At 43.9% G+C, this 26,683-nt stretch overlaps 1 protein-coding gene across 1 annotated transcript in view; it reads right to left on the bottom strand.

Moving 5' to 3' along the window:
* Window positions 1–26,683, bottom strand: part of galnt13 (UDP-N-acetyl-alpha-D-galactosamine:polypeptide N-acetylgalactosaminyltransferase 13) — a 194,846-nt gene that overhangs the window by 54,661 nt on the left and 113,502 nt on the right. The window contains exons 5-8 of the mRNA XM_055638080.1: window positions 23,197–23,404; window positions 13,209–13,379; window positions 7,793–7,910; window positions 260–440 (exon numbers count right to left, since the gene is read on the bottom strand). Of these exons, the coding sequence (XP_055494055.1) occupies window positions 260–440; window positions 7,793–7,910; window positions 13,209–13,379; window positions 23,197–23,404 (678 nt within the window). The remainder of the gene's footprint in view (window positions 1–259; window positions 441–7,792; window positions 7,911–13,208; window positions 13,380–23,196; window positions 23,405–26,683) is intronic.

Here is a 26,683-nt window from a genome sequence, read left to right as displayed (position 1 = left end):
GTATGGAGAGAAGGCAGGTACGGGATACTGAGTTGGATGATCAGCCATGATCATATTGAATGGTGGTGCAGGCTCGAAGGGCCGAATGGCCTACTCCTGCACCTATTTTCGATGTTTCTATATATTTCTATCTACTCCACCGACCATACTGCCTACCTCAGTCCCTGCCTCTGTGTGGGACTAGTGTAGATTTTAGTCGGCATGGACGAGTTGGGCAGAAGGGCCATTTTTCCGCTGTCGGACTTTCTGACTCTAGTACCTGGTGATATAATGTAGAAGAAATCTTTGAAGTCATCCATCCAGACCTCTGCTAGGCGTCGATTGTTCTTGTTGATGATATGCCCGGTGCCACCAGGGAATGTGTATGGGGTGGCTTTACGGAATACATGGCCAACGTGAGAACAGGTAATGATCTCCAAAGAGCCACCGCACTGCCATATCTGGGAACAGACAAAGAATCATTGTTTTATTTCAGCATTTTCCATTCATCATAATCACCTGTGAGAATATAGATCAAATCACCAGGGGTATCCATTTTGCCCATAACAGTAAGGAATTGGAGGTTTTGGAAAGGATGCAGACGAGGTTTACCAGAACCGGACATAGTCCGCATTAGCCATAAGGAGAGATTGGACAAATCCGGGTGCTCTGGTTTCCTCCCACATCACAAAGACGTGCTGGTGGGTTTGTAGGTTAATTGGCCCTCTGTAAGATTGCTCCTATTGTGTAGGGAGTGGGATAGCATGGAATGAGTGTAGACAGGTGATCGAAGGTTGGTGTTGGGCTGGAGGGCCTGTTTCCATGATGTATCTCTAAAAATTAAGGCAAAGCTACAAATCTGGGGAAGGACATGAAGAGAACACTTTGGGTTTGGACCCTTAATTCAGACTAGTTCTGATCTAGTAATCTCATAATATACATTAGTAATCTGGATCTGATTTCCCCATACATCCCTAATTATTACCAGAGAAGTCTTACCAATTTCTACTGATTCAAAATTGAAAGCATCCTGTCGGGATGCATTACCGTTTGGTTTGGAAACAGCTTTGCCCAAGACCATGAAAAATTGCAAAGAGTTATGGATGTAACCTAGTCGATCTCAGTCACCAGCCTTTACCATATAACCATATAACATAACAATTACAGCACGGAAACAGGCCATCTCGGCCGTACAAGTCCATGCCGAACAATTATTTCCCCTAAGTCCCACCTGCCTGCACTCATACCATAACCCTCCATTCCCTTCTCATCCACATGCCTATCCAATTAACCTACAAGTCCCCCCTTAACCTTCTGCACTCCAGAGAATAAAGACATAACTTATTCAACCTTTCTCTGTAACTTAGTTGTTGAAACCCAGGCAACATTCTAGTAAATCTCCTCTGTACTCTCTCTATTTTGTTGACATCCTTCCTATAATTGGGCAACCAAAATTGTACACCAGATTTGGTCTCACCAATGCCTTGTACAATTTTAACATTACATCCCAGCTTCTATACTCAATGCTCTGATTTATAAAGGCTAGCATACCAAAAGCTTTCTTTACCACCCTATCTATATGAGATTCCGCCTTCAAGGAACTATGCACGGTTATTCCCAGATCCCTCTGTTCAACTGCATTCTTCAATTCCCTACCATTTACCATGTATGTCCTATTTTGATTTGTCCTGCCAAGGTGTAGCACCTCACATTTATCAGCATTAAACTCCATCTGCCATCTTTCAGCCCATTCTTCTAAATGGCCTAAATCACTCTGTAGACTCTGGAAATCCTCTTCATTATCCACAACACCCCCTATCTTGGTATCATCTGCATACTTACTAATCCAATTTACCACACCTTCATCCAGATCATTGATGTATATGACAAACAACAAAGGACCCAACACAGATCCCTGAGGCGCCCCACTAGTCACCTGCCTCCAACCCGACAAACAGCCATCCACCATTACCCTCTGGCATCTCCCATTCAGCCACTGTTGAATCCATCTTGCTACTCCTGCATTTATACCCAACAGTTGAATCTTCTTAACCAACCTTCCATGAGGAACCTTGTCAAAGGCCTTACTAAAGTCCATATAGACAACATCCACTGCTTTACCCTCGTCAATTTCCCTAGTAACCTCTTCAAAAAATTCAAGATTAGTCAAACATGACCTTCCAGGCACAAATCCATTTACCAGTTAGGAGTTTGAATGTGAAGGGAAAATAAAGTTATGGCCCCTTAACAGCCTGACTGAAGAAGTGTCTCGACCCAAAACGTTACCTCTCCACATTTTCCAGAGAAGCTACCCGACCCGTTGACTTCCTCCAGCACTTTGCATCCTTTTGTGTATTAACTGAGTAACTGCAGTTTTTTGTGTCCACCCTTAACAGCATTGATGTACAAAAGGATCTCGGAGTCCACAGCATAAGTAGATGGAATGGTAAAGTCCTGTGGCCCTCACTCCGGTAATCACGAAGTGCTTCGAGAGGTTGGTCCTCCAGCACATCAAGGACTATCTACCACCAGACTTCGACCCCCACCAATTCGCCTATCGCCAAAACAGATCCACAGAAGACGCCATTACCGTAGCTCTCCACTCTGTGCTGAGCCATCTGGAGCTGGGGCAGAGCTACGTCCGAATGCTCTTTGTGGATTTTAGTTCAGCCTTTAATACAATCATTCTGGACATTCTCATTGGTAAACTGGTCACTCTCGGCCTCCCCACTGTCACATGTGCCTGGATAAAGGATTTCCTCACCAACCGGCCCCAGACTGTGAGACTCGGCCCCCACCTCTCCTCCACTCGCAGGTTGAGTACCGGTTCCCCACAGGGCTGTGTGCTAAGCCCCCTCTTATACTGTCTCTACACCTACGACTGTAGTCCGGCCCACAACAACAACCGCATCGTCAAATTTGCTGACGACACTACTGTGGTCGGACTTATTTCAAAGGGAGACGAGGCAGCCTACAGAGAGGAAGTCCTGAAGTTGACAACCTGGTGCTCAGAAAACAATCTGGCTCTGAACACCAGGAAAACAAAAGAGCTCATTGTCGACTTCAGGAGGCACAGCACCGACTTAGCCCCCCTACACATCAACGGCGAGTGTGTGGAGAGGGTCAACACCTTCCGGGTTCTCGGCGTCCATATCGCTGCTGACATCTCCTGGACGGACAACACGACAGCGGTCATCAAGAAGGCTCAGCAGCGGCTGCACTTCCTGAGGGTCCTCAGGAAGCACAACCTGGACTCTAACCTGCTGCTGACCTTCTACCGCTCGTCCATCGAGAGCCTGCTGACATACTGCATTACAGCATGGTATGGCAGCTGCACCATGGCAGACAGGGAGAGGCTTCAGAGGGTAACCAGGACAGCGCAGAGGATCATTGGCTGCCCTCTCCCCTCCCTGATGGACATCTACACCTCCCGCTGCCTTAGCAGGGCAAAGAAGATCATCAAAGACAGCTCCCATCCTGCGTTTGGACTGTTCGACCTGCTGCCCTCTGGAAGGCGCTATAGGTGCATCAAATCCAGGACAAACAGACTCAGGAATAGTTGCTTTCCAAGAATTATAACTACTATAAATTCAAATTCACACATGCACTGACTACACCGCCCAACACGGACTTCCATCTGTATATATGTATATATGTATGTAGCGCCGTATAAATTTGTGCAACTATTCCCCCCCCCCCCCCCATCTCCCTTCTGTTTTTTGTTTTTTCTGTTTCTTGTTTTTTGTGCTAAATTGTATGTATGCACTGAGTACGAGCAGCTTTCAGTTTCACTGTACATGTATAGTGACAATAAATGGCATATCTATATCTAAAGAAGGTGTATGAAATGCTTGCCTCATCAATCGAGTCATAAGATTTAGGAAGTCATGTTGCACTTTATTGAACGTTGGATAGGCCGCATTTGGAATATTATGTGATAGACTGATCAACTCTACTCTAGTCCACTCCCATCTTGGTTGGCATGGATTCATGGGCCGAAGGGCCTGCCTCCGTGCTCTATGACTGTGACGTTATCAGTGTCTGGGTCTTCATGGAGATCTTTACTCTACCAATCTACTCCAGTCCTAGCCACCCACATTTGACCTATATCACTCTCATACTTTTGTATGCATGAACCTATCCAAAATTATTTTTTAGATTTTGTTATAGTACCTTCTGGCAGCTCAATACATATGCCTACCCTCTTGAGTAAAATAAAATTGCTACTCTGGTTCCAAATATATTGTTCCCCTCTCACCTTAAACCTATGTCCTCTGGTTCTTGATTCCCCTATTCTGGATAAAAGACTTTGTGGGTTCATGCTATCTATTCTGTTCATAATCTAATAGACCTCTATAAGATCACCCCTCAGCCTCCTGCTCTCCAAGGAAGAACGTGCTAGCCTGCTTAACCTCTCCCTATAGCTCAGGCCCTCAAGTCCTGGTAACATTGCCGTAAATCTTCTCTGTACTCTCTGCTGCGTAACGACATCCTTGCTATAGCAGGGTGACCAAAACTGAGTATCATGTTCACCATAAGTGCAGCCTCAACAATGTCTTGTGCAATTGTAACATAACATTCTATACTCAAAACCCTGACTGATGAAGACTAATGTAGCAAAAGCCTTCTGGACCACCCTATCTCACTGTGACACCAACCCTGTGACATAACCCTTTAAACATTTCCTATTCACGTACCTGTCCAGGTCCTAAAACATTACATAGCACATATTAACTCCTCACACATCAGATAGAGATTTGAGCTTTAAAAGATACATCTCTATAATCTTATATACATTAAACTCACTGGAGTTTAGAAGGCTGAAGGGGGACCTCATTGAAACTTACCAAATAGTGAAAGACTTGGACAGAGTGGATGTGGAGAGGATGTTTCCACTGATGGGAGAGTCTAGGACCAGAGGACACAACCTCAGAATAAAAGGAGATACCTATAAAAAGGAGATGAGGAGGAATTTCTTTAGTCAGAGGATAGTCAATCTGTGGAATTCATTGCCACAGACGGCTGTGGAGGCCAATTCATTCTGGTATTCTTAAGGTGGAGATTGACAGATTCCTGATTAGTACGAGTGTCCGGGGTTATGGGGTGAAGGCAGGAGAATGTGGTTGGGAGGGAAAGATAGATCAGCCATGATTGAATACAGAGTAGACTTGATGGGCCAAATAGTCTAATTCTGCTCCTATAACTTATGAACATGAAATGCCAAATACCCTTTGCTTTTTTTTTGATAGTTATCATAAACTACAGTTTCCATGGCAATGGAAATTGCTGCCGACTAGCCTTGGGTGTTATGATAATTTCATACATGGCTCTTTCTTACTTCGTGAACATCACTGTCCTTATTCAACCAGAACTCAGCAGGTAACATTCCCATACAATTGAAGAAGCTATCCAAAAAATAATCCTACTTAGAAGAAACCATGGAGATGACTGCTAACTCCAAAGTCTGCTCAGTATGACAGAATAGATTCAGCATTATCCTTCAAGATGCCTTTCTAGAAGACAAGCTACTGATTAAAATCACATTTCCTGTCAAAGATTATAGTTCAACCTAAATGACCTTAACAGTAATTAACAGGTTACACAAACCTCCATTTCTCTGCCTCTTCAACAAACTATATTTTTATTGATTTTATGCAGCAATAATTCAACAGGAGGGCACATTAAAGGTTCAATTTTTTGATTTGGTATTTCGATTAAATGTCAAAGACTAGAGGGCACAGCTTTAAAGTGAAAGCAACAACATTTAAAAGAGACGTGCAGGGCAAGTATTTTTTAACACAGAGAGTGGTGGGTGCTTGGAACTGCACTGCCAGGGGTGGTGGTGGAAGCAGGTATTCACAAGACATTTGGCTAGGCACCTGGATATGCAGGGAATGGAGGGACATGGATCACATGCACATTATTCCCTTGATCCTGTATCTGTACACTATGGACGACTAGATTGTAATCATGCATGTAGCACGCAACAAAAAGCTCTTCACTGCACCTCGGTACTCGCAACAATAAACTAAACTAACTACATGTACGGCACGGACACAGTGGGCCAAAGGGCCTGATCCTGTGCGATACTGTTTGATGTTCTATGCATTCCAGCAAGTTTAATGTCACTACAAATGAAATTGTGCACAAGTTTGTCATTTTCTGTTCTAAAAGCTCAGTGGATCAGGAAAAAAATTGTAATACAATTGTTTGGAAATCTCAAAGCAAGGGATTTGTAAAAAACACAAGCATAGTTCCTGACAGATGCAGCCTCAGTGGCATTAAATGGTGTATTTGGTTTACAATTCAATTATATATTTCCTTTCCAATTTAATCAAAGTACAAAAGGTCAGATATTCTTTGTGTTAAGTTAGGAATGCCATAGTCCATATCTAAAGTGTAACAAATTCTACTGATAATTACAAATAATTGTATCATAGTTACATAATGAACACATAAAATGATAATTGCAAATAATTGTAATTATAATTTTATATGTTCACATTATGTAACTATGATACATCCACTGATGTATCGGGTGGCAGGGTGGCACATTAGTAGAGTTGCCACCGCACAGCACCAGAAACCTGGAATTGATCCTGACCACGGGTGCTGTCTATACGGAGTGTGTATGTTCTCCCTGTGACTGTGTGGGTTTTCTCCGGGCTGCTCTGTTTTCCTCCCACAATCCAAAAAAGTGTGGGTTTGTAGACAAATTGGCTTCAATGAAATTGTAAATTTCCCTCGTGCGTAGGATAGTGCGAGTGTGCGGGTTGATCACTGGTCAGCAGGGACTCGGTTAGCTGAATGGCCTGTTTCTGCGCTGTATCTCTAAAGTAAAGAGTTGACAGACATGTCTCTGGAATTGATATGCTACATGCTGAGAACTATATTCTGCACTCTATATCTTTTCCTTTACTTCATCTATTGTACTTGAGTTTGAACATATTGTATTTACCTATGGTTGATCTGATCAGCTTGGATAGCAAGCAAAATAAAGCTTTTCACTGTACATCAGTACATCACAATAATAAACCATACCCTACACATCATAGACTTTTAGAGAGAGAGAGTCTTTAGGGAGATACAGCATGAAAACAGGCTCTTCGTAATTCTGAGTCTGCACCGACATGCGATCACCCCGTACACTAGCACTATCCTACTACTAATCCAGGCATCATTCTGGTAAACCTCCTCTGCACCCTCTCCAAAGTTTCCGCATCCTACCTGTAACATGGCAACCAGAACATGAGTATGGCAACTGTCCTCCAAATGCAGCCTAACCAATGTCTTCATTCTGTGATACACCTACACAAACCCAAGGGGCAACTATGTTACAAAGGCCACCCACTGAGTATGATGTCCTTAATTCCATGAAAAATAATAGTTATAGTGTTGTGCAGCACTAGAAACAGGCCATTCCGCCCAACTTTCCCAAGCCGACCAACATGCCCTATCTATACCAATCCCATTGCCTGCATTTGGCCCATATCATTCTACACCTATCATATCCATGTACCTGTCTAAATGTTTCTTAAACAGCGTGATAGTATCTGCCTCAACTACATCCTCTGGCAGTTTGTTCCGTACTCCCACCACCCTTTGTGTAAAAATAATTGCCCTTCAGGTTTCTATTAAATCATTCTGCCATGTTACCTTAAAATTGTGTCATCTGGTTCTTGATTCCCTTATGATGGGTAAAAATCCTCTCCACGCACTCACCATTGTTCAATGTAATCTCTTCACTCTTCATATTTAAAATTATGTATCATATCAATGTAAACATTTGAAATAAAATGAAAGGTTTACTCACCCTAAAAGACATCTCCAGGTTCTCTCCTCCCCAAATATCCATTCCTGCATCGTAAGTTCCAATCTCTTCAAAATAATCCCTGTCTATGGCAAATAAACCGCCTGCCATAGTTGGTGTCCTAATGGAAAGATGAGGAGTCACTTTTAATTGCAGTACATTAAACACCAATTCTGGGTGTACACATCAGATTTATGATCACAGCATTTGTAAATCTCCTGAAGACATTCCTTGAGAAGATGATTTTATAGTTCATAAATTTTAGCAGAATGAGGCCCCATCAAGTCAACCCCACCATTCAATAATTGCTGATCTATCTTTCCCTCAACCCCCTTCTCCTACCTTCTCCCCATAACCCCTGATATCCCTATTAATCAATCCACCTTAAAAATATCCATTGACGGCCTCCGTAGCCTTCTGTGGCAAGGCATTCCACATATTCACCACCCTCTGACTGAAGAAATCCCTTCTAATCTCTTTTTTATAGGTTCATCCTTTTATTCTGAGGCTGTGGGCTGTAGGCTCTGGCCCTAGACTCTCCCACTCGTGGAAACATCCACTCTATATCAACTCTATACAGGACTTTCATCTTACATCTGTAAGGTTTACTGATGCTTAGAAATCTATCTTTGCAGCCAGGATTTTCTTCTGCCTGAATTGGAAATGTTGGGTCGATGAGAGTGTGCGATTCTCGGATTACAGCGTAAATAGATAACTCTCACTCCTACTTGACTGGCACCAAAATGTGTCTTTAATTCTTACCTATTTGTTACCCGTCTTATAAATAAATACTGCAGTACATGCCAGAAATAAAATATTTGTTTAGTTCATGTCAGCACAAAGTGCTGTGGATGGTGTACTGGATACATTGCATTGATACTGCTTAGAGCAGAATATTTTCCAGGAAAGAACAAGAAGAATATTATAAATATTAAAAAGAAACAAGCCTTTAAATAATACACAGGCACCTTGCGTTTTATGCGCATTTGAATTATGCGTTTTTTGGAATAACGAGCAGGTTTAATTAAAGTCTCATTTTACATGTTTGTATTTTTGAAACAACGTGCTTAAATTTACACCTGGCAGTGAAGTTGTGTATATGTTTAATTTACACGTTTTTGAATTACGCGCTGCTTTCTCCAGAACGCTACACCGTGTAAAACGCGAGGTGCACCTGTTTGAAGCAGCTTACATGTTGCTTGGATATCCTTCAGAACATTGTTCACTTAGGTTCAGAGTCATACAGCATGGAAACAGGCCCTTCAGCCCAACCTTTCCATGCTGACCAAGATGCCCCAAATCCCACCTGCCCGTGTTTGGCCCATATCCCTCGAAACCTTTTCCTATCCATGTACCTGTACAAATGCCTTTTAAATGTTGTTATAGTACCTGCCTCAACTATATCCTCTGGCAGCTCGTTCCATATACTCACCACCCTCTGCATGAAAAAGTTGTTCCTCAGGTTCCTATTAAATCTGTCCAATTTCACAAACTTATGGCTTTTGGTTCTTGATACCCCTGCCCTGTGTAAAAGATTGTGCATTCACTCTATCAATTTGCCTCATGATTTTATACACCTTTACTTTTGGTTTACAGTGAGAAAACAGGCCCTTCGGCCCACTGAGTCCACGCTGACCAGCGATCATCCAGTACACTAAGGACACACTAGGGACAATTTACAATTGTAAATTGGACCACCCTGGAACAGTGTATGGAACTAGAGGATTGTAAATTGATTTATTTTGATGAAAAACATAGCAGTGAGCTCCCACTATTATTTGATGGAGCAGAGGATTTAGGAATAGACTTGGTGGTAGAGAAATTCAATTTACACATTCGATCATGCTCTTGGAAATACAGTGATTGTCTCAAATGTATTTTCTTGTCTGAAATATGTCTATGTTTCTACACATCAAACAATGTTTTTTTTATAGATCAACACATCAGCTGATAGGTTGTACATGTTAAATTCCAGGAAAATCTTTGATAAAATTCGCACATACATTTCTAATGTACCAGTTACATGCGGAATGAACAAAGAATATAGAGCAGTGCAGTACAGCACAGGAACAGGCCCTTCGGCCCGCAATGTCTGTGCCAAACGTGATGCCAATATCATCTCTTATCTACCTGCATATCCCTCCATTCCCTGCGTATTCTTGTGCCTATCCAAAAGATTCTTAAATGCCGCTACCGTATCGACCACAACCAGGCATTTACCAACACTCAGAGCAAAAAATTTGTCCCGCACATCTCGATAATACTAAAACTCTTTGTCTTGTTTGTGGCTGTGTGTCAATATTTGGTTAATTCCTATTTTGTTCCAAACGCTAGGCCATAGCCTTCCCATTTTCACACTTTCTACTCATGTTTTTCCCGTCGAGGCGATAAACACCTTCCAGTCGCATTCCCACATATTTCTGAAGTTTTTAATTATTTAAAGTTTTAAAACAGCCCAAAAACACACTTTTTTTGGAAAAAAACCCAGAGTGACCTCACAATGCACTTGCAAGTCAGGACGGGATACTCCTTGGGGGAGGGGCACTTCAGCGCTCATGGTGAACAAGGAGTAGCGGCGGCGCCCGGATCCTGGTGGCGAGGTTGGTGACGTGGGCCGTGGCTGGAGCTGGATGGGGCCGTGACCAGGGCCATGAAAGAAACCGCCGCTGGAACCAAGGACCAGCCTGCGTCTGGAGTCAGGGACGAGCCCGAAGATGAAGTCGGGACCTGGAGTGGAGCCCAGGTGGCGGCTGAGCTGGCGGCTGGAGTCTACAGCCAGGGCCGGGCCGAGAACTAGAACCAGGCCGAGTTCCAGGCCCTGCTCTACCACCTGGGTAGGTCCTGGGGCAGAGAATGGGAGTGAGGGGAGGAGGATGAGGGAAATGAGATGGAGGGAGATGGGGTGAGGAGTGGGGTGGTAGAGGGAGGTAGGGTGGTGGTGTGGAGGAGGGAGATGGGGGGGTGTGGAGGAGATGGGGAGGGGTGGAGGAGGTAGATGCCCCCTCTGTATCTACCCTCACTTCCACTCTACCACCCTCCCTCACCCGCTCCCTCTCTACCCCCCTCACCCCCCACACTACCCCCCTCTCTCCTTCTACCTCCCTCCATCTCTCTCTCTACCCCCCACACTCTCTGCCCCTCGTCCTCTCTACCTCCTTCCTCCTCCCTCTACCCTCCCTCTTTACCCCCTCCCCCTCTCTACCCCCCCCCCTCCCTCTCTACCCCCCCTTCCCCTCTGCCCCCCTCTCTCGCTACACCCCCTCCCTCTCTACCCCCTCTCCCTCTCTTGGGATTGAAGAGGGAAGATGAATAGGAGGAGCTGGGGGATGAGGAGAAATGGGCCACGCCTGCGCAGTTGGGGGCTATGCGTGAGTGCAATATTGCGTTTGGGGAACGGCTTGTTTGGGGGAACGAGTGAGTGGTGGAATCTTGCGTTGGTCTAGTATCTTATATTACTAAAAGTCTGATCTTGACCTCTTCCTGTTGTTCTGTATATTGATTTTAGAAAGAACGCTGTGATTTTTGGCCATCTTACTCAGAGTCCCCCTCCGCTGCGCAGGACAAGAGGATTTTTCCCATCAATGAAAAATAAAAGAGTTATTAGTGTTTAAAAAATGTTGAGATTCTCTCTCCTGAAGGCCACGCCCCTTCTGGCGGGACTATAAAACCCAGAAGTGTTGAGTGCCTCAGTCAGTCTCTGCAAGATGGGAGAACGAGAGGGTCAGTTCTCTCAGTCTGAGCTGTGAATAACACGTCTACTAAACTGTGAGTGGTTTACTGACCTGTCAGTGCCCTTAATGTGGTTTGAAAATATAGTTTGGAAATGCTAAAGCTGTGTTGCCTTTGGTTTGGAAATGCTAAAGCTGTGTTGCCTAATTAAAGTTGCCTTGCCTAATTAAAGTTGCCTTGCCTAATTAAAGTTGCCTTGCCTAATTAAAGTTGCCTTGCCTAATTAAAGTTGCCTTGCCTAATTAAAGTTGCCTTGCCTAATTAAAGTTGCCTTGCCTAATTAAAGTTGCATTGCTTTTTATATAATTAAAAGTCTAATCTTGACCACTCAGTGAGACAGGCAGCATCTCCGGAGAGAAGCAATGGATGATGTTTCAGGTTGAGACCCTTCTTCAGACTGACATTTCGGGTTGAGACCTTCAGACTATCGTTTTAGGTCGGGTGCCTTCTTCAGACGCCTTCTTTACTGCTCTATCTGCTTGCATTGCTACTTTCAGGGAGCTATGAACGTGAAATGCTTCTACTATGGACTACAGTTCCGATCCTGTTTGGAGGTTCAAAGCAGATAAAGTTTAATTTATTTTCTAGAAATATGCCTTTGTTTTGACTTGAGAGAATGGCCCAAAAAAACAATCACCAATTTAATGTGGTCAACATGTAATTCTGTACACTGAGGGCAGTAGAAATTTATAGCTTGAATCTCCAAACAGAAATGGATGTTTGTCATTGATTAATGTTATAGTTTAGATTAATAGAATATTATAAACAAACGAAGATTAAATGAGAAAATGTATACGTTTTGTGGAGTGCATGACATATTTGCCATGAGCTATGTTTAATTCCCGACCTCATAGTCCATAAGTTCACATATCATTGGAGCAGTATTAGGCCATTTGGTCCATCGAGTCTACTCTGCCATTCAATAATGGTTGATCTATCTTTCCCTCTGAACCCCATTCTCCTGCCTTCTCTCCATAGCCTTTGACAACATTACAAATCAATAATCTGTCAATCTGCACTTTAAAAATACCCAATGACTTGGACTCCACAGTCATATGTTGTAAGGAATTCCACAAATTCACCACGCTCTGGCTAAAGATGGTGAACTGAAGAAGAGTCATATTCTAACGTGTATGAGAGGCTCGTACTCCTGAATACTGGTGCAGGGAATTGCTGGCAGTTTTCAGGAAATGCAGGCTATTCATTTTTTTCTCTCACTGCAGATCAACTTAACAGATGGCAAATCATTGTACAGCGACAGTTTTATCTTACAAGAGTAAAACCTGTTAAACACAACTGTTAAATAATTTCTTAATTTTATCTACTAGAAAAAGGAGAAACCAAGAAAACGATTCGGAATAGGATTCAGAAATCAGAGGTGCAAAGAGGCTCGGGAGTGCTGGTGCAGGATTCCCAAAAAGTTAATTTGCATGTTGAATCAGTACTCACCTAACGGAGGTAGATATAAATTGCTGGAGAAACTCAGCAGGTTCAGGCAGCATCTATGGAGAGAAGGAATTGGTGATGTTTTGGGTTGAGACCCTTCTTCAGACTATGAAACTTCTTCTCAATCTGAAACATCGCCAATTCCTTCTCTCCATAGATGCTACCTAACCTGCTGAATTCCTCCAGCATTTTGTGTCTACCTTCGATTTTACCAGCATCTGCAGTTCTTTCTTAAACAACTCACCTAACGGAAATGGTTCTGTCCCCTTTTCGCCGGTCCATCTCTCTCTGGGGGACAGGATACCAGCGGAAGTTTAATTTCCAGTTAAAACCACCGTACGTCATGTCAGAGCCCGCCATGTATTCAAACGTATCGTCGCTGATCACATCTATAATTGGGCAGACCACCGTCTTTCTGTGTAGGAAAAGAAGCTGTAATTAAAGGCAAAGATTTTTGAAAATCGTCACTTTATTCAATTCCTTTTGCAGCCCAGTCCATTCGTAATCTGCCGTTCATGCCTCAGCATGTAAAACCATTGCCATTAGGTGCGGATGCAACATCATACATATCAATCTTCAGATGAACTAATGATTGAATCTGATGTTAAATCTAAACTATATGGGGAAAAAATATATCTCGCTGCCCCTTTGGTACACGTAACAATATGAAGAACCATTGATCTGTCCGATATATGTGGACCCTTCTTCGGGCTGGAAAGCCCCACAATCAGTCTGAAGAGGGGTCCCGACCTGATTCGACACCTATATATATGACAACAGTGTAACTGAGAGGGAGCTGGAGATGTTGGGAGCGAGTAGTGGGCCAGTCGGAGGGTGAACCGGGGTATTGCTTCCAACGCAGGCTGTAGAAGGCGCCCCTGGGAACAAAGATAGCCGGGTGAGGAGAGGAACATCAGTTCACAGGAATTGCTCCAGTACATTGAGTGTCTACTGACTGGACTGGACTTTGAATAATGGAGCCAAAACATGGCACGAGAGTCAAGAGTGAAGAGTGTTTTATTGTCATATGTCCCAGATAGAACACTGAAATTCTGACTTGCTGCAGCACAACAAGAATATGTAAACATAGTACACTGTAAATAATATGATAAACAAAAAAAGAGTTCAGGGTGTATATATAAATATACTCACATAGAAACATAGAAACATAGAAATTAGGTGCAGGAGTAGGCCATTCGGCCCTTCGAGCCTGCACTACCATTCAATATGATCATGGCTGATCATCCAACTCAGTATCCTGTACCTGCCTTCTCTCCATACCCCCTGATCCCTTTAGCCACAAGGGCCACATCTTACTCCCTCTTAAATATAGCCAATGAACTGGCCTCAACTACCTTCTGCGGGAGAGAATTCCAGAGATTCGCCACTCTCTGTGTGAAAAAAGTTTTCCTCATCTCAGTCCTAAAAGATTTCCCCCTTATCCTTAAACTGTGACCCCTTGTTCTGGACTTCCCCAACATCGGGAACAATCTTCCTGCATCTAGCCTGTCCAACCCCTCAAGAATTTTGTAAGTTTCTATAAGATCCCCCCTCAATCTTCTAAATTCTAGCGAGTACAAACCATCTATGCAGTCTATCTTCATATGAAAGTCCTGACATCCCAGGAATCAGTCTGGTGAACCTTCTCTGTACTCCCTCTATGGCAAGAATGTCTTTCCTCAGATTAGGAGACCAAAACTGTACTCAATACTCCAGGTGTGGTCTCACCAAGACCCTGTACAACTGTAGTAGAACCTCCCTGCGTCTATACTCAAATCCTTTTGCTATGAATGCTAACATACCATTCGCCTTCTTCACTGCCTGCTGCACCTGCATGCCTACTTTTAATGACTGGTGTACCATGACACCCAGGTCTCGTTGCATCTCCCCCTTTCCTAATCGGCCACCATTCAGATAATAATGTACTTTCCCGTTTTTGCCACCAAAGTGGATAACCTCACATTTATCCACATTATACTGCATCTGCCACGCATTTGCCCACTCACCCAGTCTATCCAAGTCACCTTGCAGGTCTGGGTTCTGCTGTTTCTTTTATACAGGTAAGCTGAGAACTACTATATTTGATAATTTTCTGTAGTGCTGCTGGGAACATGTCACCGCAGACAGCATGTGCAGAGCTGCAAATGCAGAGCTGTCAGAGCATTTCAGTATTCTAGTACCTGAAATCTGTATTTTGCTAAGGAAATCAGTATTTTTACGCGGTACCATTTGACTGAATTTTTTTTTTTTTTTAAATATGCAGTCATACCCATGTAAGAGTACAAGAATACATAACTTGTTTATTGTATATTTGTAATACAGTTTATTGTGTTTTATATGTCATAGCTGCTTTCTTGCGTCTCTCTCTCTCTCTCTCTCTCTCTCTCTCTCTCTCTCTCTCTGTTGGCTGCAGCCATCATCTGCTTCAGTAAGGGAAGCTGGTCGGTGATTGGTCGCAACACCCCTCAGAGACTGCGTCTGATTGGCTGCCGAGTGACCAGCACATTATGTGATTGGACAAAATGCCCTTGGAGACAGCGGCTTATTGGACGGGAGGAGACCGATTTGTTGATTGGACGGAAATTTAAGGGAAGCTGGTCGGTGATTGGACGCAACCCCCTCAGAGGCAGTGGTCGATTAGCCGCCAAATAATCGGGCAACAAAAAATTGACAAACAGGAATACAAAAAAATCAGAAATCAGTTGCAGGTACAGCTGAAGGGATTTAGCGCACGGTACAATTACCGCATTAGAAGATCATCTGAGCATCCTGAAAACATATCTCATGAACACGATTCAAGTAGTGAAAGATAACCGGGCGACGCTATGAAATTATATGAATTTTTAAAATCCAATATGTTTAAATCGTTCAAAAGCTACAACCACAATGTGATAAATAACACGAAGTAAAACTGAATCAAATAAAGGCAAACAGAAGAACTAACGTTGAAGGAGAGAGAGAAAACAACACACATAAACATAATTTTTTAAAATTCATATAACATCCCAAAATGACAGGTACAAATTACTAAATAACATGGGTGGACAAAAATGCTCGAGAAATCAGCGATGAGACAAAAATGCTGGAGAAATCTCAAAAAGGCAGCATCTCACCCGCTGAATTTCTCCAGCATTTTTGCTTCACCAGCTGATTTTCTCCAGCATTTTTGTCTTTCCCGCTGAGTTTCATCAGCATTTTTGTCGATGCTGCCTCACCCGCTGAGTTTGTCCAGCATTTTTGTCTACCTTTGATTGTTCCAGCATCTGCAGTTCCTTCTTAAAAATAAGGTGGGTGAATGGCTGTACCTGCACACCAGGAAGAAGCCCGTGCTCCTAGTCCAGAGCCCTTAATGACAGTGTGTTTTAAGAAATTCTCCTGTGAATTTTATTCAAAGGAACGCAGCGCCATTAATACTTGGCCAAAACACAATTATATTTACCGAGGAATGTAGATCGATGTATTGGTGACACATTGTATAACTACGTGTTAACTACTGGCTGTCAACAAGTGCTAACAGTGGTAGTTAACAAACAGTTTTTGTCTCATGGCAGGTGCAGCGGTGACGCGTTGTCACAATTATCCATGGTCATTTTTTTTAAAATCCGTATTTAACTGCGCAAATGCGTATTTCCGTATTCGTATCGCATTTCCATACGAAATACTGAAAATCCGTACTACTTGGCAGCTATGGATGTGTAATATATGCAAAAAGAATTTCACCGTGCTGTTGCACATGTGACAAATAAAGCTCCATTGAACTATTCTCCAGAGATGCTACCTGCCCCGCTTAGTTACTCCAGCACTTTGTGTCCTTTTTGTAAACCAGCATCTGCTCTTCCTTGTAACCAGATATATGTGAAGGTTCTGTGGTAATATTTCAACGTGGAAGAAATGTTACCTTGGTATCCCAATTGATGTTTATCCTTCAGGCAATATTACTTACATGTTTCCTGCAAGGGGTAATCATGGGGTGATTAGATATTTCTGTTAATGCCACAGTGGAGATGTGAAGTCTAAATCAATTTACTCATTTTCTTCCTTATAAAATCTACCTCAAAGTATTTTGCTGACTGCATGGTCAGTGGGAATGTCCTAACATTATTAATTGATTGAGTTGCATGGAAACAGGCCCTTCAGCCCACTAAGTCTACGTCGGCCATCGATCACCCGTTCACACTAATCCTATGTTATCCATTTTTCTCACCCACTCCCTCCACACCAATTTACAAAAGACCAAGTAACCTACAAATCCGCATGTCTTTCTGATGTGGGAGGAAACCCACGCATTCACATGGAGAACATGCAAACCCCACACACAGATAGCACCCAAGGTCAGGTTGGAACCATGGTCTCTGGTGCTGTGAGGCAGTGGCTCTACCAGCTGTGTCACTGTGCCACCTTAAACATTGCTTTACACATATAATCTATTTTCTTCTAATATTTTAATGTGCCTGTTAAGCTGCAGAAAGTAAGGATATCACTGTTTCGGATTCAGATTCAGATTCAATTTTAATTGTCATTGTCAGTGTACAGTACAGAGACAACGAAATGCATTTTCACTTCATGTGATAATTAAATACTCTTGAGTCTTGAATGGTTTAATTCCTGAAACAGTAAACATATGGTACTTCAAGCTGACAGATATGTTCTGACAAAAAGAGAAAGGTGCAATGTTATCTGTCACTGTAACACCTTGTTTTAATGCACATGGTGCTTTGCACATTGTACATACTAGAATGTCTCCACGGACATGAAGCAAAAATGGTGCTAGTCCCACACAGCTTTCGAAAAGCACTGTCTCCACCTCGTGAAAATCTTGTCGTGGGATGGCACAGACCCTTCAGCCCACCGAGTCCATGCTGACCAGTGATCACCCCACACACCGGCACTATCCTACACACTAGGGCCAATTTACAATTTTGCCAAAGACAATTAACCTGCAAACCTGTACTTCCTTGGAGTGTGGGGGAAACCGGAACATACGGAGAAAACCCACGTGGTCAGAGGGACAACGTACAAACTCCGTATATGCAGCACCCATAGTGAGGTGCTGTAAGGCAGCAACTCTACCACTGTGTCACACTGCACTGAATATTGGATAAATCGATCCTTAACTAATTTTGTTGTTGTTTCAAACAATATGTATATTTTCTTTGGAATGCGAGAGATTGAGGGGAGACCTGATAAAAGTATATAAAATTATGAGACGCATAGATAAGGTAGACAGTCAGAACTTTTATCCCATTTAGTATGAAATATGGTGTTAAGCTGGAGAGGGTGCTGAGAGGATTGACAAGGATGTTGCCAGGTGTCAAGGGCCTGTGCTATAGGGAGAGGTTGAGCAGGCTGGGACTATTCCTTGCAGTGCAGGAGGATAAGGGGCGATCTTATAGAAGTATACAAAATCAGGTAAATGCACAGAGTCTCTCATACAGAGTAGGGGAATCGAGAACCAGAGGACATAGGTTTCGTGAGGGGGGAAAGATTTAATAGGAACTTGAGGGGTAAACTTTTTTTTACACAAAAAGGCAGTGGATATATGGAATGAGCTGCCAGAGGAGTTATTCAAAGCAGGTCCTGTCATCACGTTTAAGAAACATTTAGACAGGTACAGTACATGGGTAGGATAGGTTTATTGGGATATGGGCCAAACACAGACAGGTGGGACTAGTGTGGGTGGGATATGTTGGTCAGTGTGGGCAAGTTGGGCCTGTTTCCATGCTGTTTGACTCTATGACCAAGTTGCTCCATCTAAGCTTGTCCCATTTGCCCATGTTTGGCCCACATTCCTCTCGACCTTTATGATCCATCTTTGAAGTAAATACCAAACATTTCCTAATCTATAAGTACAGCAGCTTTTAAAAACTAAATCAGAGTTTTGTGGACATTTTCCCATTAGTGAAAAAAAGTAATCAGTTTTCTTCATTGGTAGTTGCCAAACATGTATTTATTGTCTAGAGTGCGTACAATGAAAATGTTATTGTTCCCTACGATAATAGTGCAAGAAAAGCACCTCAATAGCAATTCGATTCACATTATTTATCCTGAGAGCCGTACATTTCAAAATCAAATATTCAATATACTTTAGTTTTGCTAGATTAAAGTATTAACTATTTCACACCAAGGGCAAATTAATGGCATGATAACAATGTAAAGAATAAACTTAAGGTTCAAAATTCTTTTTTTTGTAATATCCTTTATGTATTCTTGTTTTTAAAAACTTGTCCTGTCACAAGTGCCATTTTACTTCGGAGTCACGTGAGTGACTACGTGAAGACCCCACCAGCACGCATGCGCGACATAGCGTCTCACGCGGTGCAACAGCGACGGGCGGGAGAACAAGCTCCCCCACGATAGAGTTTAAAACGGGACCTCCAGGTAAGTAAAACTTATTCTGAGGTCGTATTTGAGAAACCCTTGTTGTGCTCTGTTTTACAGAGAACATGGACAAGGGCAGGAAAACAAAGAAGGTCTCACCCCGTCCGACTGTGATGGCCCAGGAGGGTTCCAGCAGTGGGGGGCGACCGGCGGCACCTGGACCGCACTCGCTGCGGTCCACAGTCACCGACGAAAATTCTGCAGAGCCAAGCCCAACGCCGCAAGCTGCTCAGCTCGAACCAACGCAGCGGGTTGGAGGCAAGGCAAAGCAGAAGTCGGTCTGGCCGGTAGACTCCGATGAGTCCGGCACGGAAGACACTCCGCCCGAGAGCGGCAAAGGTGACCGTTTGTCCCGCATGGAGCGGTTGATGGAGCAAATGCTCCAGCGGGACTTGCTCCGGGAGATGGGGCAAGCCCGCCATGGGAGTGCATGCACACCCACAACAGTGCAATATCCAGCACCGGCCATCGCATCTCCCTCAGCAGAGGGGAGCGTTGGTGACCAGGGCTGGGCTGGTCAAGAAGAGGGGTCTTTGGCTGAAGATAACAGCAGTATGCTGGGGGTGCAGGAACAGGAAGAGCTGCTGGGAGTGGTAAACCGCTACGCTGTAACACCGCAAGCGGGACAGCCGTTGCAGCCTAAACTGGCGGCTAGTATTGACTACCTGTCCTTCAACCCACTCCAGGAACAGGTAGACAATGAGGCGTTGGAATTATACACGCCCCCTGAGAATTGTATATCGCTCAATGTACCGACCGTCAATAACCAAATCTGGGGGTACATTGGGTTGGGCATACAAACCCAGGAACTAAAACTCCAAAAAATTCTGAAGCTCCTGACGTCAGCCATAACATCGTATGCTCGTTCCGTGGATGGCGTCGAAATGACCAACAACCAACAAGACACCCTGGCTCTACTGTGCAACACACAGTATGAGATCAACAACCTCAAATCCTGCTATTTGGTAAAGACCTGCCGAAGCAGGTAAAAAATCTGGACGAGGAGTCTAAAGCACTTGGACTCCTCGTCCCGGAACGAGCAAGGCCATGCAACCCAGACGGCAGCACCCCTACGCATCCACCAGTAGGCGTCAACATCACGGTACTGGTGAAAGCATGGGGTCCGCATATCATCCCCGGAGGTCTTTTTTAGGCCAGGGCCCAGAGCGGACCCCATGGAAGATGCGCCAACCCCACACAGCAACACCTTGACCGATGAAGAGCCGGAAACCCAAGAAATGAATATTCTACCAGTTCCTTCCAGAACATAAATGGTGCAGGGCCTTTACTAACGGGGGGAAGGTTACACCTGTTTTTGGAAGCATGGAGGGCTATCACTCTCGATAATCTTTTGTCATATACTTTCACAAAACAATATTCAGGGATACAAATGGCATTGAATTTTAAAAGTTCAAAAAGGTATGCTGCCAAAGTTCAGGGGCAAATGCACCCCACAGGGACTATTTACCAAGATTTACCCTCTCACAAAAAAAAAATATGCGAGGAACAGGCAGAACTGGTGAGATTACATACAAAAGGGGTTTGTCATAGAGAAATCGGAGCATGACCCTTTGGGAATTAACTGTATAAAAAGAAAAAGCAGCAGAATTGGCACAAGCCTCTTTACAAAAACCAACCAAAAGAGGCATGAGTGGGTGTCAGCATCATCATTGACTTATTACCAAAACGACATTGAAACTACTTTTGTACAAGTATATACATTCGTCAAAAATGGACCAGCCATTTGTTACTGCACCCTGAAACAATCTCAGATTCCCTACACCTTCTCAGGGGATACTTGTCATGGACAAGTTACATCGATTTAAAAGATGCGGGGACCTTCAGGACTATTCAGTACCCCCCGTTTATTCATAACATTTGATATCATCGTAGATACCTAAGAGTTTGGGGGTCACCACATACGATGAGGGGTATTGGGACGTGCCCTGGATACTGCTCCCACCAGCAACATCGCCGATTATAAAGGTCAATCCTGGCAACAGCGGGGTGGTCCACGGAAATCTTTCCAGTTCTTAATAAGTTTAAACTATTTGCAGAAATTTAATTTAAGCCCGGGGGAGCAATTACTGTGTTCTGTGTTTTTTAAAAACCGCTGATTATAATAACATACTTGAAGAATGTCGCGCATGCGTGCTGGCGGGGTCTTCACGTAATCCCTCATCGTAACTCCTCAAAAAATAAAGATCAAACTTCAAACTGGTAAGTTCTCGTTTAATCTTACTATTATATCAAACTGTTCAATCCTACATGTAGCTGAGATGTTTGTGTTTCTCCTACTCAATATACTCAAAAAGGACTGGACAAGCTAGATGCAGGAAAAATGTTCCCAATGTTGGGCGAGTCCAGAACCAGGGCCACAGTCTTAGAATAAAGGGATGGCCATTTAAGACTGAGGTGAGAAAAAACTTTTTTACCCAGAGAGTTGCGAATTTGTGGAATTCCCTGCCGCACAGGGCAGTGGAGGCCAAATCACTGGATGGATTTAAGAGAGAGTTAGATAGAGCTCTAGGGGCTAGTGGAATCAAGGGATACGGGGAGAAGGCAGGCACGGGTTATTGATTGGGGACGATCAGCCATGATCACAATGAATGGCGGTGCTGGCTCAAGGGCCGAATGACCTCCTCCTGCACCTATTTTCTATGTTTCTATACACCATGTCAGTCAACTATACAATCATCAGCTTGTCCAGAAGTTTCAATTACAATCAAAAGCCTGAGGTAAATATAGATATTTCCTTTCACGCAGCCTTCTGAAACCAGATAATTTCATAATGTGCAAAATGGTCTGAAGAAGGGTTCCGACCCGAAACATCGCCTATCCACATCTACCAGAGATGCTGCTTGACCCGCTGAGTTACTCCAGCACTTTGTTCATGTCAGAGGAGTAAAATTAGGCCATTCGGTCCATCGAGTCTTCTCCGCCATTCAATCATGCTCTATCCAAGATTCCAGCATCTACGGTTCTTTATCTCTCTAATTTCAAATTATCGAGGCTTACGGTGGGTACTAAGACAAACCTCCATTTAATGAAGGGATAACAAAATAATTTAGATATGTACCATGGTGCAATTACAAATGATCATAGCCTTAGGAAAATAATTCAGGCTGAATAAAACAACTTATGAAGTCTGAAGAAGTGTCCCAACCTGAAACGTCACCTATCCATGTTCTCCAGAAACGCTCCCGACTCACTGAGTTACCCCAGCACTTTGTGTCTATCTTTAAAACAACTTGTTCTTAGTTTAAACATGATGCTTCGGCAGTCCTTGCATTTGATCTCATTGCAAGCACACTCAACACTTTTATGACTTTGGAGAAATTAGTTTTGTTTGGTTTAATTTAGTTTACTTTAGTTTAGTGATACATTGCGGAAACAGCCCCTTCGGCCCACCAAGTCTACACCGACCAGTGATCACCCCATCACATTAGCACAATCCTACACATCAGGGACAATTTACAATTTTTTCCCAAAGCCAATTAGCCTGCAGACCTGTACGCCTTTAGAGTGTGGGAGGAAACCGGAGCACCCAGGGAAAACCCACGCAGTCACAGGGAGAACATACAAAGTCCATGCAGACAGCACCCGTAGTCAGGATTGAACCCAGGTCTCTGGCGCGGTGAGGCAGCAACTCTACTGTTGCACCATCACAATATAATAATCTATTTAACAGAATAAAATCTATTTTCCTGTTCCATGGGGCAAAAACCTAAGATCAGACCCAGTCTATCAACTGGTGTAAAATCAAATAATGGTTCAGAATAAAAAATGTTTCAAATAAATCATGCAATGCATATGTATTATTCGCTTCTGATAGAGATATCAATGCAGCATACCTGTTTTCTTTTATTCTTGCCAGCAGGGGTTCAAGCCAGCCGATCGTGCATTCACAGTGCGCATCCAGAAAAGTAATGACCTGGCCCTTTGAAGCAGCTGCCCCTCGAAGCCTGGCACGGATCAATCCCGAACGTTGCTCCATCCTAATTATCTTCACTGGAACTTGCAAATTCTTAACATAATTCTCCAAAGGTTTCTTCAAAAAATCTGCAGAGAAGGGATTCAAAACTAAGATTGACACAAAATGCTGCAAGGAACTGCAGTCGCTGGTTTACTAGTAAACTAATTTACTCAACGACAAAAATAATGTGAAGTGTCAGCAGTAGATTTGCTGCCTTGGAGGTCCAGAAATCAGGGTTTGATCCTGACTATGGGTGCTGTCTATACGGAATTTGTACGTTCTCCCTGTGACCTGCATGGATTTTCGCCGGGAGGTGCGGTTTCCTCCCACACTACAAAGGTGTACAGCTGTGTAGGCTAATTGGCTTGGTAAAATTGTAAATTGTCCCTAGTGTGTGTAGGATAGTGTTAATGTGCGAGATAGTGTTATCGCTGGTCAGCCCGGACTCGGTGGGCCATAGGACATGTTTCAGTGCCTTATCTCTAAACTATCTCTAAAGCAAACTAAACTAGTTTGATTATCTCTAGATTATTTTACTATTACTCACAGAGAAATAGTCTCCTCAAGGAAGAAACTAGTGCCAGAATAATAGCTTTGATCAGTTGCACGTCCATAAGGTTAAAAATTATCTTTGGGTGAGTTTTTGGATTACAACAAGTATAACAGTACAGATAACAGCCATGAAATCCTAATACAAAAATAAAGAATTGCCTTCATTTTTATATCTGCCCTCCGCATCTGTCTGTGCTAGCAAGAAAACAATTCCTCCCCTATCTGAAAAGGATAATGGATTTAATACTGTTTGTGAAGCTGTTTTTATTGCATCTATACATCATCTTGAACAAGAGGCGAAGCCTGCTTCCAAGTCCAGCTCAGCATCCTTTGATGTAACGGTACTGATGTGGAAATTGCTGTGGTATTGGCCTGTACTGCAGCACTGATCAGAGATTTCATCTATGTCTGGAAGCAATTTCAGGTCTGCTTTCTTTTGTGAAGAAAATAAAATCAAAGTATGTGCTTTTGAATAGAAGCATGTGTTTTTTCAAAACCAGCTAGTGTTAAGACGGCAGCACGGTGATGTGGCTAGTAGGGCTGCTGCCTCACAGTACCAGAGAGCCCTGATCCATCCTGACCTCAAATGCTGCCTGTTTGGAGTTTGCATGTTCTCCCTGTGACTGCGTGGGTTTCCTCCGGATGCTCCAGTTTCCTCACACGTCCCATAAAAGACATGTTGGTTTGTAGGTGAAATGGCCCCGAATGTGTAGGGAATAGATGAGAAGGTGGGATAAGATAGAACATGTGTGTGAACGGGTGATCATTCCAAGCTGCATGACTCTAACTTGGTTAACCTCATTCTTCTTCGGCATCCTAAACCAAAAGTAATCTAAGACACAAAAGCTAACAAAAAATAATAGGGTACTATCCGATTCACCTCTACCCCATTGCAGACATTAGACATTGTCTATGGAACTGGTTCACAACAATCTGGAGAACTACATTCTGCACTCTGGATATTCCCCTTTGCTCTATCTGTTTAACTTGAAATATATTTATTGTATAAAAAAAAAACTCTGGAGTAACTCAGCAAGTCCGTCAGCATCTCTGGAGAACATGGTCTCGTGTTTCGGGTCAGGGCTGAGTCTGAAGAGGAATGAAAGGTGAAGCCAGAGGAAGGGATATAGATAGAAGGGAGAGGATGGGGGGGGGGGGGGGGAGCGGGAAAGGGGGCAGGATAGTGGAAGAAATGTGGGGCACCCCAGTGACCACGGGGAAGGGAAGGGGGGGAAGGGGGCAGATATTACCTGAAATTGGAGAATTCAATGTTCATACTGTTGGGTCGTAAGCGACAAACGGAATATGAGGTGGTGTTCCTCCAGGCATGAAGAGAACCAGTACAAATAATGGAAAATAAGACTGTAGATCCTTTTCCAAGTCAATGCTAATTTATTAGTGTGTGGATGGTGCGTGTGTTTGGGGATCGCTGGTCGCCGTGGATGAGCTGGACCAAACGACTCGTTTCCACGTTGTATTTCAAAACTAAACTAAACTAATACCATCCTTGATTTATTTGGAAATATTTGTCCACTTATCGGTAAAGAAGCTGTTAGTTTTTGGCAAACCCTCTGTGGCAATATGACACATCACTATGGGCATGTTTAGGCTTATTATTGTCACGTGTACAGAGGTACAGTGAAACTCTTTGTTTTGCATTTTATCCAGTCAGATCAGCCAATACTATACATAAATATAATCATGTCAAACTCAAGTACAATACTGAAGATACAGAGTGCAGAATATACAGTATGTCTCAGCATTAGAGTGCATCAGTTCCATAGACATGTAATCAACTAAAGAAAATTAATAGACCAATGATCCCTAGACGGTTGAGCACCTTGCATAGTTATAAGGTACAGCGTGGAAACAGGCCCTTTGGCCCACCGACTGTGCCAACCAGCGATCACCCTGCACACCAGCACTATCCTACACACTAGGGCCAATTTACAATTTACAGAAGCCAATTAAACTACAAACCTGTTTGGCTTTGGAGGGTGAGGGAAACCAGAGCTCCTAGATAAAACTCACGCAGGTCACAGGGAGAACATACAAACTACGTACAGACAGCACCCACAGTCAGGATCGAACACGGGTCTCCAGCACTCAAACGCAGAAACTCCACCGCTGTGCCACTGTGCCACCCCTACCAGTTTTGAGCCTAACCTCCTCGGCATTGTACTGGCGGCAGCCTCTACCTACAGCCTGTCTGTTATTTCAATCTTTTTTATTATTTTTAGTTAGTCTAAAGTTTTGTGTTGGGGGAAACTTTAACTTTTCTATGTGGGGGAGGGGGGCAGGGTAAGGGGGAAACCGTTTCCCAGTCTCTTCCTGGCGGGGACGTGACTATTTCTCCGAGTCGCGTCCTCGCCCCCCACCTCGCGGCCTACCAGCTGGATCAGAGCGGCCTTTCCTGCCGGGGACCGAGTACCGGACCAGGGCTGCTACAGCGGCGGCACAGTGCTGGAGTCAACGCGGAGCGGGCGATGCCTACCTGGGTCGCCATTTGGAGCTCCGGAGCGTTGGACCGTTGCTCCAACATCATGGAGCTCTGGTGCGGAGAGCTTCCAACGTGGCGGTGCTGAACAACATCGTGGAGTCCTGGGGCGCCTTGCAGAGGGTCTACAACAGCAATCTCCACCCGGCGCGGCCTGCGGACTTTGGAAGTCGCCGACTCCGGTAGGAGGGGGCCGACTCTGTGTCTACGCCGCTGAGGACATCCCGCAGCCCCGACGTCGGACTTACAACACTGCGGCGAGCGGGCTTGAACATCGGGCCGCCCGTAGCGGCAACTGCGGAGGGCTTGGGGAGGC

This window comes from Leucoraja erinacea, chromosome 7, assembly GCF_028641065.1.
Source record: "Leucoraja erinacea ecotype New England chromosome 7, Leri_hhj_1, whole genome shotgun sequence".
NCBI classification, from domain to species: domain Eukaryota; kingdom Metazoa; phylum Chordata; class Chondrichthyes; order Rajiformes; family Rajidae; genus Leucoraja; species Leucoraja erinaceus.
The sequence above is the reverse complement of the archived record's forward strand: the minus strand, read 5'-3'. Positions and strand labels throughout refer to the sequence as shown.